Below are 14,045 nucleotides of genomic sequence, written 5' to 3' on the forward strand. Positions count from 1 at the left end.
CACACACACACACACACACACACTGGTGGCCTTTTCTCTCTCGCTAATGCATGGCTTCCTTTCTCTGGCTATGTTGTATTGATTTTCTCTCTCTCTCACTCTCTCTCTTTCTCTAATGAAGGGACTGGCTGCAGACTTATCATTCTCCCACTGACCACCTTCCTCTTCATAGTGTTCTCTCCCTTTTCACCTTTTGCTTTATCTTCATTCCTTCTTTTACTAATTTCTTCCTCCTTTTTCTTTCTTCTCCCTATCACATTTTTTCACCTGTCTTTCCTCTATTTTTTCCCTTGTTCATTTCCCCCACACTCCTTTACATGTCTGATTCATCAATCTGCTGCCCATACCTACATTTCAGCTCCCCTTTTTCCATAAACCTCTTCAAACTCATTGCCCTCTTTCCTCCATTCTTACTCCACTTCTTCCTCTCATTTTGAGTCTAATAGACAGCCTTTCCCCTCTCTCCTCGCCTCCATTTCGGTGCTTTAGGCTCTCGTTTCATGTATCCGTCTAGCTCTATAAATCTGGTAAGGCCCTATCAGGACTGGACTGGGGTAAAAAAATCAGCCTTGGAGTTTTGAGACCAAGACCAGCCCAAAATAATCTGTGTGACACCAACCGTCCAGACACTTCCCTTCCCCAAATGTACATACCAGCAGGCTTTTAATATTAGCACCATATATTATCACCATTTACCAGCAAAATGCTGATAAAATATGCAAGTGGAAGGTAGATTTGCTTGACTCACCAGCCCTAAAAAAAGTAAAATATTAAAGTTAACTAGCCCTTTGGCTGGTAAAGAAAACATAACTGCATTCCATCCCCTAATACTCTCACTCAATTGAGTGGTAAATAAGAGAGTGTGGTAATGTACTCACTGAGTCAAAAAGGTTGCGTGGGTCCTGATGGCAAGATGGCTAAAGGTTGAGAGTAGAGCCTGGGTGTCATCAATATGTCTTGTATAGTAAGTAAGTGACAAGTCTAAGTTAAACTAAAGCTGCAGCTTGTGTTATTGTGGAATGTGGATACATCAGAAAGTTATAATACTATGATTGCTAAGTGCCTTAGCTTACTTATTCATTACTATCTTGTCTTTATGGGCGGATAAAAAAATAAAAATAAAAAAAAACGTTAAAATTACCGGCCTTACTTGTATATTTGACAGAAAAACCACCATAAGTTTGTTTTTCTACATTCAAGGCAACCGTTCTGTCAATAGTCAAATTTGTCAATGGTCAATCAATCACAGTTAAAGGTGCAATATGTAATACTGACAGCGAGTGTTTAAAACAGTAAATTCAAAATACTGGAGAGTCGTCTCCCCCGTCCCCCTCCTCCCCAGACCCGAAGTTCACATTGGTTGCCAGGCTGAGACCGCAGCAGCTACAACAATGTTGCTAGACGCTTGTCTCACATATATTATTTCTCAGCACAGCGGAGTAGCTATCGTTAGATGTAGGCTATATTGACAGTCATAAAAGCCCGTGCTCACGCCGAGCTAGGTTACCAACTAACAGACCCACTTCATTGGCTTAGAATTACAGTAGGAATCACTAAAAATTCCACAACCTCGCCGTCGTTTTCCAGCCAACTGAAATCCACACTTTATCGGCTTAGAACGCGCTGCACGGTGTAAACAGCCGTTGCCCGCTTGCCTGGTCCTCCGGTAACATTAGCAGTTAGCAGGGTTAGCATGGTGGCGTTAGCCAGGATCACTTTACTGGCTGTGTCTCAATTGTTTTTGTATGTAAAGAACTCAGGTAATATAGCTATATAATTCAATGTGAGTACACAAATGTTGAAATGACATAACATGCCCGTCCCTAGTAGCCGTGATAAATTAACCTGAAGATAAGACTTAACTATTCAGGAGGAAATTAGCCAACTCAACGTCCTTCTGGGCTCTAAGATGTCTCCACCTTCTGTTGTCAGAAAAGATAGTATTTCAACTTTGCATGTCTCCTTAATATCTGAAGACACATTGGGGTCATTTTGGGATTTATTACAGTAAACATATTCTATATTGGACTTTTAACATTTGGTCATCTTTGTGTTTAGATGGACAGCATTGAGCTGATTTGTAACTTACTCACAATGCACTTTCATTCCAATAGCTGGCTAGGACAGGACAGGGATATGCAGGGAATGCATCAGACTTTTTCTCACAAAAATTGTGCTTTCATCTATACAAGAAAAAGTAACTATAGGGCAAATTGTTTACTGTGATAGGAGGAACTAGTCTTCTTTCAAAAAAGTTGTATTTTTTAAATGGACAGGAACATTTTAAAGTAAGCAATTTGTGACTAGCAAGTGTGAACATTTCGGTAAATATTTCTGGTCACAAAACTATCCCCCTATGTCTGATTCCTGAATTACTTTGCCAAAGAATTTTGAGAGGGTATACCAAAAAGTGCATGAAATTGTCAAACTCATACCACTTCAACTACTCACTTAACAGTCCTGATGGGGTTCTATCAAAGTTATTTTTCAACACCACAAAGCCAGTGTATTGTATGTTAGCTTAAGTTGGAGGATACACAACTGAGCTTGTAGCTGTTTTGGAAAGATGAATGGTCAAGGCTTCTTATCGGCCGTTTTCTTTGTGGAAACTTGCTACTTCCCAGAGGATTCTACAAGCCCATTTAGATGAGCTCCCTATAGATGGGATATTTATTGCATCCACATTTTGCTTCTTGATTAATGGTGAAGGCTGCAGAGCCGGCTTGTGCTAGTGGTGACTCAACTTATCTGTTTTAGATAAAACATTACAGATTGACACATAACACCAAGTGCAAGATGGGAATGGGAATGGTGATTTTGTGTGCTCCCTCTCCCTTTCAGTAAGTGTAATGTATGAGGATGCATGTAATTAAAGAGGAAGCCTTTGCTAATTTCTGTTATCATGTTTTGAATTCCTAAAAATATCTTTATACACATTTTCACAAAGATTAATGTTGAATATTCAAAGACTTGACCCTTGGGTGTGTGCCCTCATGTAACTATGTAAATAAATAAATTAATTAAATATAAATGCTGGAATGCCATATTAAACTCTAATACCAAGAGTCCCAGTCAATAAATGAAGGGAGAAACCTAATTTTCTGCCTTTTCACACAGAGATGAATGCTTAATCTCTGTAATGGAGCTGCCATTAATGTCCACTTAACTTAAATGAGGAGTGTTTGTCTGCATTGTTTAGTTAAATTGATGGGACTCATCACTTCTCTGATACAGCGTGTTTCTCTGAGTTTCCAGTAAAAACGTTTTACCCGCTAATTTTGCTAACTTTGCTTCAATGTTACAAATTATTTTGCCTCTAGTGAAGTGCATATTGAATAGTATTCTCTTTCAAGAATTAGCTCAACTAATGTTGATCAACTAATGAAACTGTGTTATATCAGATATCAAATCAAACAGTGATGTACAGTAGTGCCACCTACTTCCATTGTTGGATGTTGTAGAAAAAAGAAATTATGTCAAGCATATTTACAAAGGAAGAAGCCAACAATTGTTTATGTATGTGTTTCCAGGCATTAGAAGATCCCATCCATGCTGTTTTAGGCGGACCGGAGCCAGATGTTGACACTGTGGCAGCAACTCTTTGCATAGCACTACATCTCAGCCAGGTAACATGAATTCTATCTGTGAGTGTGCTGTTTCTGTGTTTTTCAGACGATCAAAGTTTTCAGAGGTCAAAAGACCAAACAAGACACGTCCTACCAGTGCTTGGCAGCACCTGGAAGTTTATCAGTCCTGACTTTAGAAACTTGTGCTGTGTCTATGCAGCATATACTACTGTTATGTGCTCCCCGCCCTTTGTACTTACGATTGTAATAGAATACTGTTCTAACAGTTAGTATCTCCAAAATCTTTTGGATGTTCTTTGATATGCTGTATCACCTAACCTTTTGAGCAAACTGCTTTTCAATGTAATTTTAAATGACATGTGAATCAGAAAGCCACTTGCTCCTCTAACAATATGTAAATGTAATCAAGGACATGTTTTGTCAAGAACGTCAAGAACGTTTACGTCAACAGATTTGTTGTCATTACTTACAATTCCTCATGGGGGAGGCAGGAACTATGAACTATAGCTTTAACAATTTTATTTGTTCAAATACAACTAACTGCTTAACTTTGTGGGATTATCAGATTTGATTTCTATTTTTGACTTACTGTGTCTCTGTGTGCTCCAGAAGGAAACGTCAGGTAGGGTGTGTGTGCCGGTGCTGTGCCGCCGGCAATGTGACGCCAAGTTGCCCGGGGAGACGGTGAGGTATCTGCGGAGGGTAAAAATTTGTGAGAGCTCGCTGCTGTGGAGAGAAGATGTAGACCTCTTGAAGCTTCATCACAACGGAAAACTCTCCCTCACTCTGTTGAGAGATGGACTGCTAGATAGGTAAACACACTTACATGTGCAACATATTTTAGAGCTCAAACACCAGGTCAGTTTGTAGAGTCTGTAGACCAACAATATCTAGATACAGTGGGTTTTGGCTCAGAAGATTATTTGTTGATGAAAAGATTGAATTGAACGTATATTTGGGTGTGTATTTCTGGCCTGCGCGTGTGCATCATTCATGACCCAAAGGGGAGTTGTATTTATGCAAATGCCTCACAATCATTGCTCCTTCCCCAGCAGCCATCCATATCTCCCTCACCCCCTTCTCCTATCCTAGCTCTGAGTACCACACCTTGGAGTCCAGCATCTTGCAAGTGGTCCATCATGACAGGCAGCAGGACGCAATGGATGATGGGGCATCGTCCGTGGTGACGACAGTCGCCGGGGAGATTCTTCAAGAAGCAGCAGAGCACATCGGAGCAGCGCTGGGGGAGACTCTCGGAGGTGAGGGAGGCGCAGGGGCCCCCCAGGGGAGTGTAATGGGGCGATGAAGGAGGACACACACAAATCCCCTGACATGACTCGCTTAACACCCACCAGGAGAGATGGAGAAAGAGAGAGATGAGGGGTGGTGAGTGTGAGTAAGGAAGAGTACCGAAAGACACACAGAGTCCCGTAATGTGACTCTTTTTTATTTAAGTTAGTTTAGTCTGTTGAGTTGTTTCCGTTTTGTCAGGTCATATTTCTTCCACTTAAATAAGAAAATTGTTACACAAATTGAAAGAGAAATCACAACATTTTTTAAATTGATAAAAGGCAAGACAATAATAGAGAAAATAGTAAAAGGTAGACAGCGGCCAAAAACAAAACGTGTGTGTCTATGTGTATACTGAGTCTCACAACAGAATGTGTGTATCTGTGTTAGCTTGGGTACAGTAATATTATTACAGTTGTGCTCATAAGTTTGCATACCCTGGCACAAATTTTGAAATTTTAGCATACATTTTGAAAATATGACTCACCTTGCAAAATAACTGTCTTTGATTCAAGCATAGTGATCATATAAAGACATATCTTTTTACATGGCTGTTTAGCTGCTTTTTAAACAATATTTACAACAGAAATAACCCAAATGGCCTGATTTTGCATACCCTTGAATGTTTGGCCTTGTTACAGGCACACAAAGTGACACACACGGGTGAAATTGGCAATTAAAGGTTATTTCCCACACCTGTGGCTCTGTATATTGCAATTAGTGTCTGTGTAAAAATAGTCCATGAGTTTGTGAGCTCTCACGTGGATGCACTAAGCAGGCTAGATATTGAGCCATGGGGAGCAGAAAAGAACGGTCAAAAGACCTGAGGAACAAACAAGGGATTGGATCTTTATAAAGATGGAAAAAGATATAAAAAGATATCCAAAGCCTTGCAAAGGCCAGTCAGTACTGTTCAATCACTTATTAAGAAGTGGAAAATTCTTGGATCTCTCAATAACAAGCCGAGGTCAGGTAGAAAGATTTCAGCCAAAACGGCAAAAATAGTTGTTCAGGATGCAAACAAACAACCCACAGGTCATGTTAGGCTGCTCTGGAAAAAGATGGTGTGGTTTTGCAAGGAGCATAAAACGACAGTACTTGCACAAAAATTAGCTGCATGGTCAAGTTGCCAAAAAGAAGCCTTTACTGCGTCAATGCCACAAAAAAAGCCTGGTTACAATATGCCCAAAAACACCTTGATGCGCCTCACAGCTTCTGGCACACTGTAATTTGGAGCGACAAAACCAAAATAGAGCTTTATGGTCACAACCATAAGCGATATGTTTGGAGAAGGGTCAACAAGGCCTATAGTGAACAGAATACCATCCCCACCGTGAAGCGTGGTGGTGGCTCACTGATGTTTTGGGGGGGTGTGAGCTCTAAAGGCATTGGGAATGTTGTGAAGATTGATGGCAAGATGAATGCAGCATGTTGTCAGAAAATACTGGCAGACAATTTGCATTCTTCTGCATGGAAGCTGCGCATGGGACACTCTTGGACTTTCCAGCATGACAATGAGCCCAAGCACAAGGCCAAGTTGACCCTCCAGTGGTTACAGCAGAAAAAAAAAGTGAAGGTTCTGGAGCGGCCATCACAGTCTTTTGACCTTAATGTCATCGAGCCACTCTGAGGAGAGCTCAAACGTGCGATTCATGCAAGACAACCAAAGACTTTGCATGAACTGGAGGCATTTTGCCAAGATCAATGGGTAGCTATACCACCAAGAATTTGAGGCCTCATAGACAACTATTATAAAAGACTGCACACTCTGTCATTGATGCTTAAGTTGACAATACACAGAATTAAGAACTAAGGGTATGTAGACTTTTGAACAGTGGTTGCTTCATTTTTTTTCTTTGTTGCCATGTTTTGTTTTATGATTGTGCCATTCTGTTAGGACCTACAGTTAAATGTGAATCCCATAACAGATGAAAGGCTTGTGTTTTGCCTGCTAACTCATGTTTTCTCTACACATGGTATATTTATTACCAATTCTTCAATGGTATGCAAACTTTTGAGCACAACTGTAAGTAATAACATACATTTTATACTAGATGATAATTCAAATTACATCAGTTGAACTCTACTTAGGGTGACTTCACAAATACTTGTGTCTGATCGACAGAGTAGTACTTTTGCAGTGTGTGTGTGTGTGTGTGTGTGTGTGTGTGTGTGTGTGTGTGTGTGTGTGTGTGTGTGTGTGTGTGTGTGTTAAATCAGTTACTGCCTGCCAAACAGGTACTCAAGTTGCCAATGTTCAGCAGCTCTGTGGAGGTTGGGCAGAAGGCATGACTGATCTCGGTTCAATAACACTGCTACTTTTCTATTCTGCTTTCTCTCACTGTGATTTACAGAAAGACTAGAGGCACATATAGAAAAAGAGAGCTGATTAGAGTACTAGAGTGATGTAATGTGTGTATTCCAGTTTCAGTTTTCAGGCGAGTTCAGTAGCGCAGCTCTATTCCGGATCTTCATAAACTCTGTTTGAAATCAAATGTATTTAGAGGACATATAACTTTTGACTGTCCATTAACTATTAACGGCTATTTTAGCATTTCAGCTTTTCTTTACAGTAAATGTGCTATGTATAGTTGTACTGTATATTTTCTACAAATTGTATATATTTTTGAGTTGTCTTGATTAAAATGAGACCAATAGGAAATATTTGGTGGAGCATAAAAAGCACAAAATTGTAAAGACTTGAACCAAAAATAGCTTGCAGGACCATTGTCCCAAATATTGCTGTTGCCTTTCATTAAATGTGATGATTTACTAACCATAGGGCTATGTTGCGCAACAATTAAAGACCAGAAGAACATCTCTGAGTGGGGATAAAGCTCTTCTGGTTAGCTTTTTACAATGGCGAGCCCAATAGATACTGCTGGACCTAGTCTCTGCGCAACCTGCCTGAAGTCAACTACGACGCTGTCGTTTGGATTTGAACACTCAAAGTAAAAAAACATTTTGAAAATAGCAAAAAAGGCAAAAGGTACAAGACCGGGTACAGAAACAATGGTAGAATCTCGCTCTAGCAGAGGCGTTGCTGTTACGCGTAGGACTGTGGGTAGTGTAGTTTTTCTACATAAGATCACAGATAAAACATGTTTTTCTTAAAACAAGGTGGATTTCATACAGACAAATTCTGTAAGCGTTCACCAGAAGTTCTGATTTGCCTACTCCGTGTTCCAGAAGCAGGAAGTGTGACATAGGCCTATTGCAGTGCCTTAGTGATGGCACTGTGTACGTACAGTGTAAAGTCTGACCTTAACGGATTTTCCACACAAAAACAAAACAAAAGGTTGTTTTTTATCCGTTATTGAACCAAGACTTAACACACATGAACTTATTAACAAGAGTGTGCATCCTGACACAGCCAAATGTGTTTGTGTGTTTATGTGTCTACAGAGGCCTTACAGCTACGAAGTGAAGCTTTGTGGATCAAACATGGCCGTCGGTCAGCACAACTGGAGGAGCTCATCAGATCCTTGGAACGTTGGAGTGATGTCACTGGAGGTCAACAAGTTGCGGCAAAGCTACAAGGTACATATTGTTTTATTATTTGTTTTATTTACCTTTTTTTAACCAGGAAGAGACTCACTGAGATTAAACACCTCTGTTTCAAAAGTGTCCTGGCCAAGACAGGCAGCAGTACAACTGCACAGACATACAAACACAAAAACACTAAAACATAAAACAACTGAAACAGCAAATCCCTTAAAGGCAACCACAATCCTTAACACATAAGGCAAAACATCTACAGCCAGATGTGGCTGCCTCCAAGTCAATCAACATCCTCTTTGAAGCGACCAATGAGACCAGGTCATTAAGGTCATGGATTTCTGTAACTTGTTCCATGTAAAGGGAGCAGTACACTTAAATGCCTTTTTTCCCAGTTCAGTTGTAACCTTTGGAAGAGACAGAAGGAAAAGATCCTGGGAATGAAAATTGCAAGTCCCGATACTATTTACACTGATATAGGTCAGAAGGTAGGATGGAAGTAGACCTGTTTATAACCTTGTCTATGAAGATGTGCCAGTGTTGAAGTCGCTGTGTTGATAGAGAAGGCCATCCAACACGTTCATACTGTCACAATGGCGGGTGAGCGCTGTAGACCAACTGTCAACAGAACTCAACAACAATAAGACGAGACATACTTGTTTTTAGCTGGATATATAATATGTTTCCTGTAAATATGAATGTGGATGTGATAGTGAGATGCTTGCTACATTTCTATTGACGAATCTGCGAAAACTCGTTTTATTTTTCTGATTCACAGCTTTGTTCCAACACTGCTGGGCAATCCCTTTCTTCAGTCTCTCTCTCTGTCCCCCATATAACGTTACCGTGCTTTCAGGCGGTTGATGAAGCTCCGTCTCTGCCATTTTGTACAGCAGTTTGTAACATAAAAATAAAAGTGATTATTGATAATTTTATTTCTATAGTTTGTAGCTGATTTTACCAGGTAACTTCTCTGTTGAAACAGGAGACCGCTCTTACATCCTAAAACCAGCGGCTGTAACTTGAACAGCTAAGTTGCAGCGGCACCATCAGGTGGTTTGAGTCGAGCTGAGACAGGCCGGTTGAGGATTTTAAAATGAATGCCCTGTTGATATCTTCTGTAACAGACGCAATGGCGGAATCTCAATTCTTAAGCGGCAGCCAACTTTGCTGTAAACAAATTCAACCCAACGGCTCTTTGGTGACACGGTTGATTCTGTTACTGTTGATCATCTGTCCATCATGGGGTCTATATAAAAGCATCCAAATAGCACCATGTCATGGGACCTTTAATATCTGATGACGCATTGGGGTCATTTGGGGATTTATTAAAGTATATATATTACATATTGAACCTTTAAGCTCCTGTCAAAGTTTTATAAGTCTCTTTATAATGGTGGTTAACAGGAAAATTGCTTTTGGGCCACAGGGGACTTTTCAGTTGCGGTAACATGAGTGGACACTGGGGCAAATTGGTAGCCAAGCTAAGTGGCTCTGCCGTATCCCATCCACTTAATACTGTACATCCATGAGCATCACAAGCTGTAACGGTACTGCCAAAAATGACAGTTTCAGGAGGCCAAACAATGCAATTTTAATTGACAATCCAGCAAGATGTAGGGACTTTAAACTAAAAGTGGACTAATTTAACATAGTTGGAGGCGCTCTCTGTGCTCTGCTTCTTTTGTCAAGGTAACTTCATTGCTTAAAGTTCAGTATGATTACTGTAGTATTATTTTACTCAATGGCACATTTTCCGTTGTATTGCAACATTCTTTCTTTACCCCTCACTTCTGGAGAGGTCCTTCATGCTTGTTTTTTTCTGTCTGTTGTGAAATTGTTTTGTATTTTTTTGTGTGTGTGTGTTATATAACTGTTAGTCTGTTTGTGTGTGCTGACTGGATGTAGACTTGGAGCAGCTGATGACTCTGGAGCTGAAGGAATTTTCTGATGGACAGATGACCATAGCAATCACTTCAGTGACCACATATAAGGAGGTAAATTTATATCATAAAAAATCTTAAAATGCCTTATTCCATTTAGTTTCTCTTCAATTCAATTATATCAGTTATTCAATTATAACAGAAATATATACCAATATACCAAATTCACGGATTATTGTTTGAATGTTGAAAAAGAAGAAAACTGGCCTCCTATAATTTAAGGTAAATTAAACCCACCTGTGTGGGCAGAAAATCCAAGAATGATTTAGTTTAGTTATCTGAAACTAATTGTGAATTATGTTCACTGGGAAAGAGTTTAGACACGTGTCATGTCAATAGCATTTATAGACAATTTACAACTCTTACAAACTCTATACAAGTATCTATAAAAGTATATATTACATGATAACAATTAAAACTATGTAAATGGAGATTCTTAAAGCTTGTGTGCTGATATAGAAATAATAGCTAATTAATACTAAGTATTACTTACATTAATGGCCTCATTAGCCTCACTGGTTCCTTTTAATACATCAGGGTGATTATACGTTTAGATATAATGTGGTCCACTTCGCTTTGTCAATTGTTTTAACAGAAGCTTGTGATGACTTTGATAGTCTTTTAAAAGAAAAATGTATGAATGTATAAAACTTTTTCAAGAACATGGTTCGTTTTAAAAGAAGAGGCTTTTTATGGCTTTGTTTGTTGTTTGTTTTGGATGCATCACACCGGTGCAGTTTCATTTTGGGGATGTGTTGTTATGCAAGTAGAGATGTTGTTATGTTCTGCATTTGGATGAGATGCAAATGGAGGCCTGAGAGCCTCAGACACAACCAGGTATTACCTACCTCCCCACTGATATCCTAAAATCCAACACACACACACACACACACACACACACACCCACACACACGCACACACAATTTTATACACATTTGTGGAATGTTTGTGTTGACTTTTCTATCTCTGTCGCTCTCTTATTCTTCCTATTCACATTTGCAAATGCAAATGCGTTCACACACACACACACACACGCACACACACACACACACACACACACACACACAATGCTTACAGCCTTTAAGCCTACCCCTTGCTTTTCTCCCTGCTGCAACTTCTAATGTGTTCACCCCCCTCCCATCATCATCATCACCCCCCCAACAACAACAAAAAAAATCATTCATTATTTCTTGTATATCTCCTTTTCACTTCCAAAGCCCATTTTTCTTAGCGGCTGCCTAGCGTGCGGTATTAGGCTATGTGTAAAATAAATGATGTCTGTAGCCGTAGGGGTATGGCTCTGCCTCCCCCAGAAAACTACCTAACGTCCAAGGAACATTAAACACCCAGATCCTCGTTTAGCGAATAAATAACCATTCATTTGAATGGCTTTGTCTGTGTGTGTGCGCACCGGACTTTCTGTGCATATTTTACCAGCGCTGTGCCTGCATGCTGTGTGTCAGAAGAGGGAGATCGAGAGAGAGAGAGCAAAAGAGAAAGAGAGAGAGAGAGAGAGAGAGAAATATGGGGATAAAGAAATGAAGAGAGCGAGCCCATTAGAGACTTAATATAGAATAAATGGCCAGGGGCCTGCGTCGCCAGCGGACCCTCCAACTCCACAGCGTCATGGTGGGTTACTAATGACCTGAGATCGGGCTCCAAAATGAACTCCTTATATGCATGTCATTTGCAGTGTGTATATATTTATATATTATTTTTTAATTGTGTTTGAAAAGAGAGTAAAACGATATGAGAGTGTCATTTATTGAGGGGGCTTAGGGAAGTTCTGCCTAAAATGATTTTTTCCAGAAAACTAAATAAATTAGATTCAATTAGTCTTTAATGGTTTATGTGTTATGTGTTTGTCAAAGTGTGATTTTTGTCCCTCTCTCTGTGCGTGTGTGTGTGTGTGTGTGTGTTAGCAGTAAAAGAAGACAGAGTTGAGGCTGTGATTGCCTAGTTAGCAGAAGAAAAGCTTCAGAGTGTGTTTGGTGTAACGATATGGACACATCGTATAGACTGACTAATGTCTTTTTTTGCACTGTACAAACATACATTAGTCAGTCTGTGTGCTCCTTTATTATGTAAGAGAAAAGTGAATGAATGGAGTTTTATTCATTCAAAATCACTGCGCCTGTCTCGATGTTTCTGGAGGTCATTTGTTTTTTGCTCATCAATGTTTGCCATACTGCTATTAAAAATATCATGCAAACTTTCCAATGTTGTTGCACATGAGCAATAACTATATGAATTTGTCTGTGAGGTTATGCGATCATAATCACTTATTGCTGCGGTGCGTGCATGTTGTAAGTAAGATGTACTTTCTTTAGGTTTTGCATGCAGTATTTTTGCTTTTGAGGGAAACAAAGTAAACAGCTCAGAGTGCATCACTTCCAAAAATTTCTGCATTAAAAACACAACTGTTTTTATTGTGAATGCTTAAAACCCCACAACAGTAATTTAACCTGTAAAGCCCATACCTGTAATTGTAGCCTCAAAACAATTTGGCTTGTTGTCTGACATTTGGAAACTAGTTAACAAGAGCAATTGACACTGTCAATCCTTGCAGTGGTCGGACATCCATTGGAGCTTGCGCAGTCAACATATATTCTATGTATTTAAAGTATTTCTAGCAAACTTAAGTATGCCTACTTGGTAAATTTCTGTATTAGAAATTACCAGTTGCCTTTGGTCATTTCAAGTTATAATGTATTGTTTACATCTATATTTGTGTGGCAGGTTTTTGTGTTATGGCAGAAACACAGTGTGTCTCATGCATCATAAAATGTTCTATATTTGCTGTTGTTCCTCAGTATTCATTCAGTCTTAATAGTAATCAGCCCACAAAGTGGTATTTACTTTTATGTGGTCAAGCCAAATGGAATTTGTTTCCTTTCTGTTTAAAAAAAAAAAAAACACACCAATTTGTCCATGTGTACAGAGGATGCTACATTGTCTAATGGACTGGTGCAGCCCTGTGTCAGCTAGCAGAGTAGTCACCACATGAGCCAAAAGGGGTCAAGATCCTTGCTTAAGGGCACACAGTCATTGTGCAGCATCACCTGTAGATGTGAGCAACATGACAGCTAGTAGCTAAATTGGTACCAAACCGAGAAGTTGGAAGCGGTTTCTTGCTTGTACGTAATGTTTTGTGTAACACTTACATGAAGGTCAAATTAATTAACGTACTAAAGATACATTATTCACAAATTCTAGCCAGCCAGTGCGTGATTGTGTATCACAGGTTTTCATGGCTCAGTAATTAGCGCTGGTAGATGAAGCATGGGTTGGATAAAGCGTTGTCATGCTGTGGAGTTGATGAACTGTAGGAAGGACAGGAGCCTACAGTCACAAGCATACACACACACACACACACACACACACACACACAGTCATGATCATGTGAATAATATTGTCTTTTTGCATGTGGTAATATGGACATCTAAGTATTCCAATTCTGTTTTAGAGTTCTTTGTTTTCTGTCTTTTCAAAGCTATTTCCATTCTTGAGACTCAAGAGACGGGAGCGGTGGGAAAGTCATAAAAATTTTGGTTTGAACTTGAAATCTTGAACACAGGCTAATCCATCAGTTTTACACCAAAATATCCAAATAATCATAATGTTTTATTTTCTCGGCCTGGTAAACAAAATCAATTATCTTTTGTTCTGTAAGTGTGGCTATCATAACGTGTGTATGTGTGTGTGTGTGTGTGTGTGTGTGTGTGTG

The 14,045-nt window shown here is 39.6% G+C and overlaps 1 protein-coding gene across 7 annotated transcripts in view; it reads left to right on the forward strand.

Moving 5' to 3' along the window:
- Positions 1–14,045, forward strand: part of LOC117945526 — a 42,633-nt gene that overhangs the window by 3,331 nt on the left and 25,257 nt on the right. For all 7 annotated transcript variants that reach the window (XM_034873070.1, XM_034873074.1, XM_034873069.1 and 4 more), the window contains exons 2-6: positions 3,531–3,626; positions 4,197–4,399; positions 4,680–4,846; positions 8,283–8,417; positions 10,284–10,372. In XM_034873070.1, the coding sequence (XP_034728961.1) occupies positions 3,531–3,626; positions 4,197–4,399; positions 4,680–4,846; positions 8,283–8,417; positions 10,284–10,372 (690 nt within the window). The remainder of the gene's footprint in view (positions 1–3,530; positions 3,627–4,196; positions 4,400–4,679; positions 4,847–8,282; positions 8,418–10,283; positions 10,373–14,045) is intronic.

Source organism: Etheostoma cragini, chromosome 5, assembly GCF_013103735.1.
Source record: "Etheostoma cragini isolate CJK2018 chromosome 5, CSU_Ecrag_1.0, whole genome shotgun sequence".
NCBI classification, from domain to species: Eukaryota; Metazoa; Chordata; class Actinopteri; order Perciformes; family Percidae; genus Etheostoma; species Etheostoma cragini.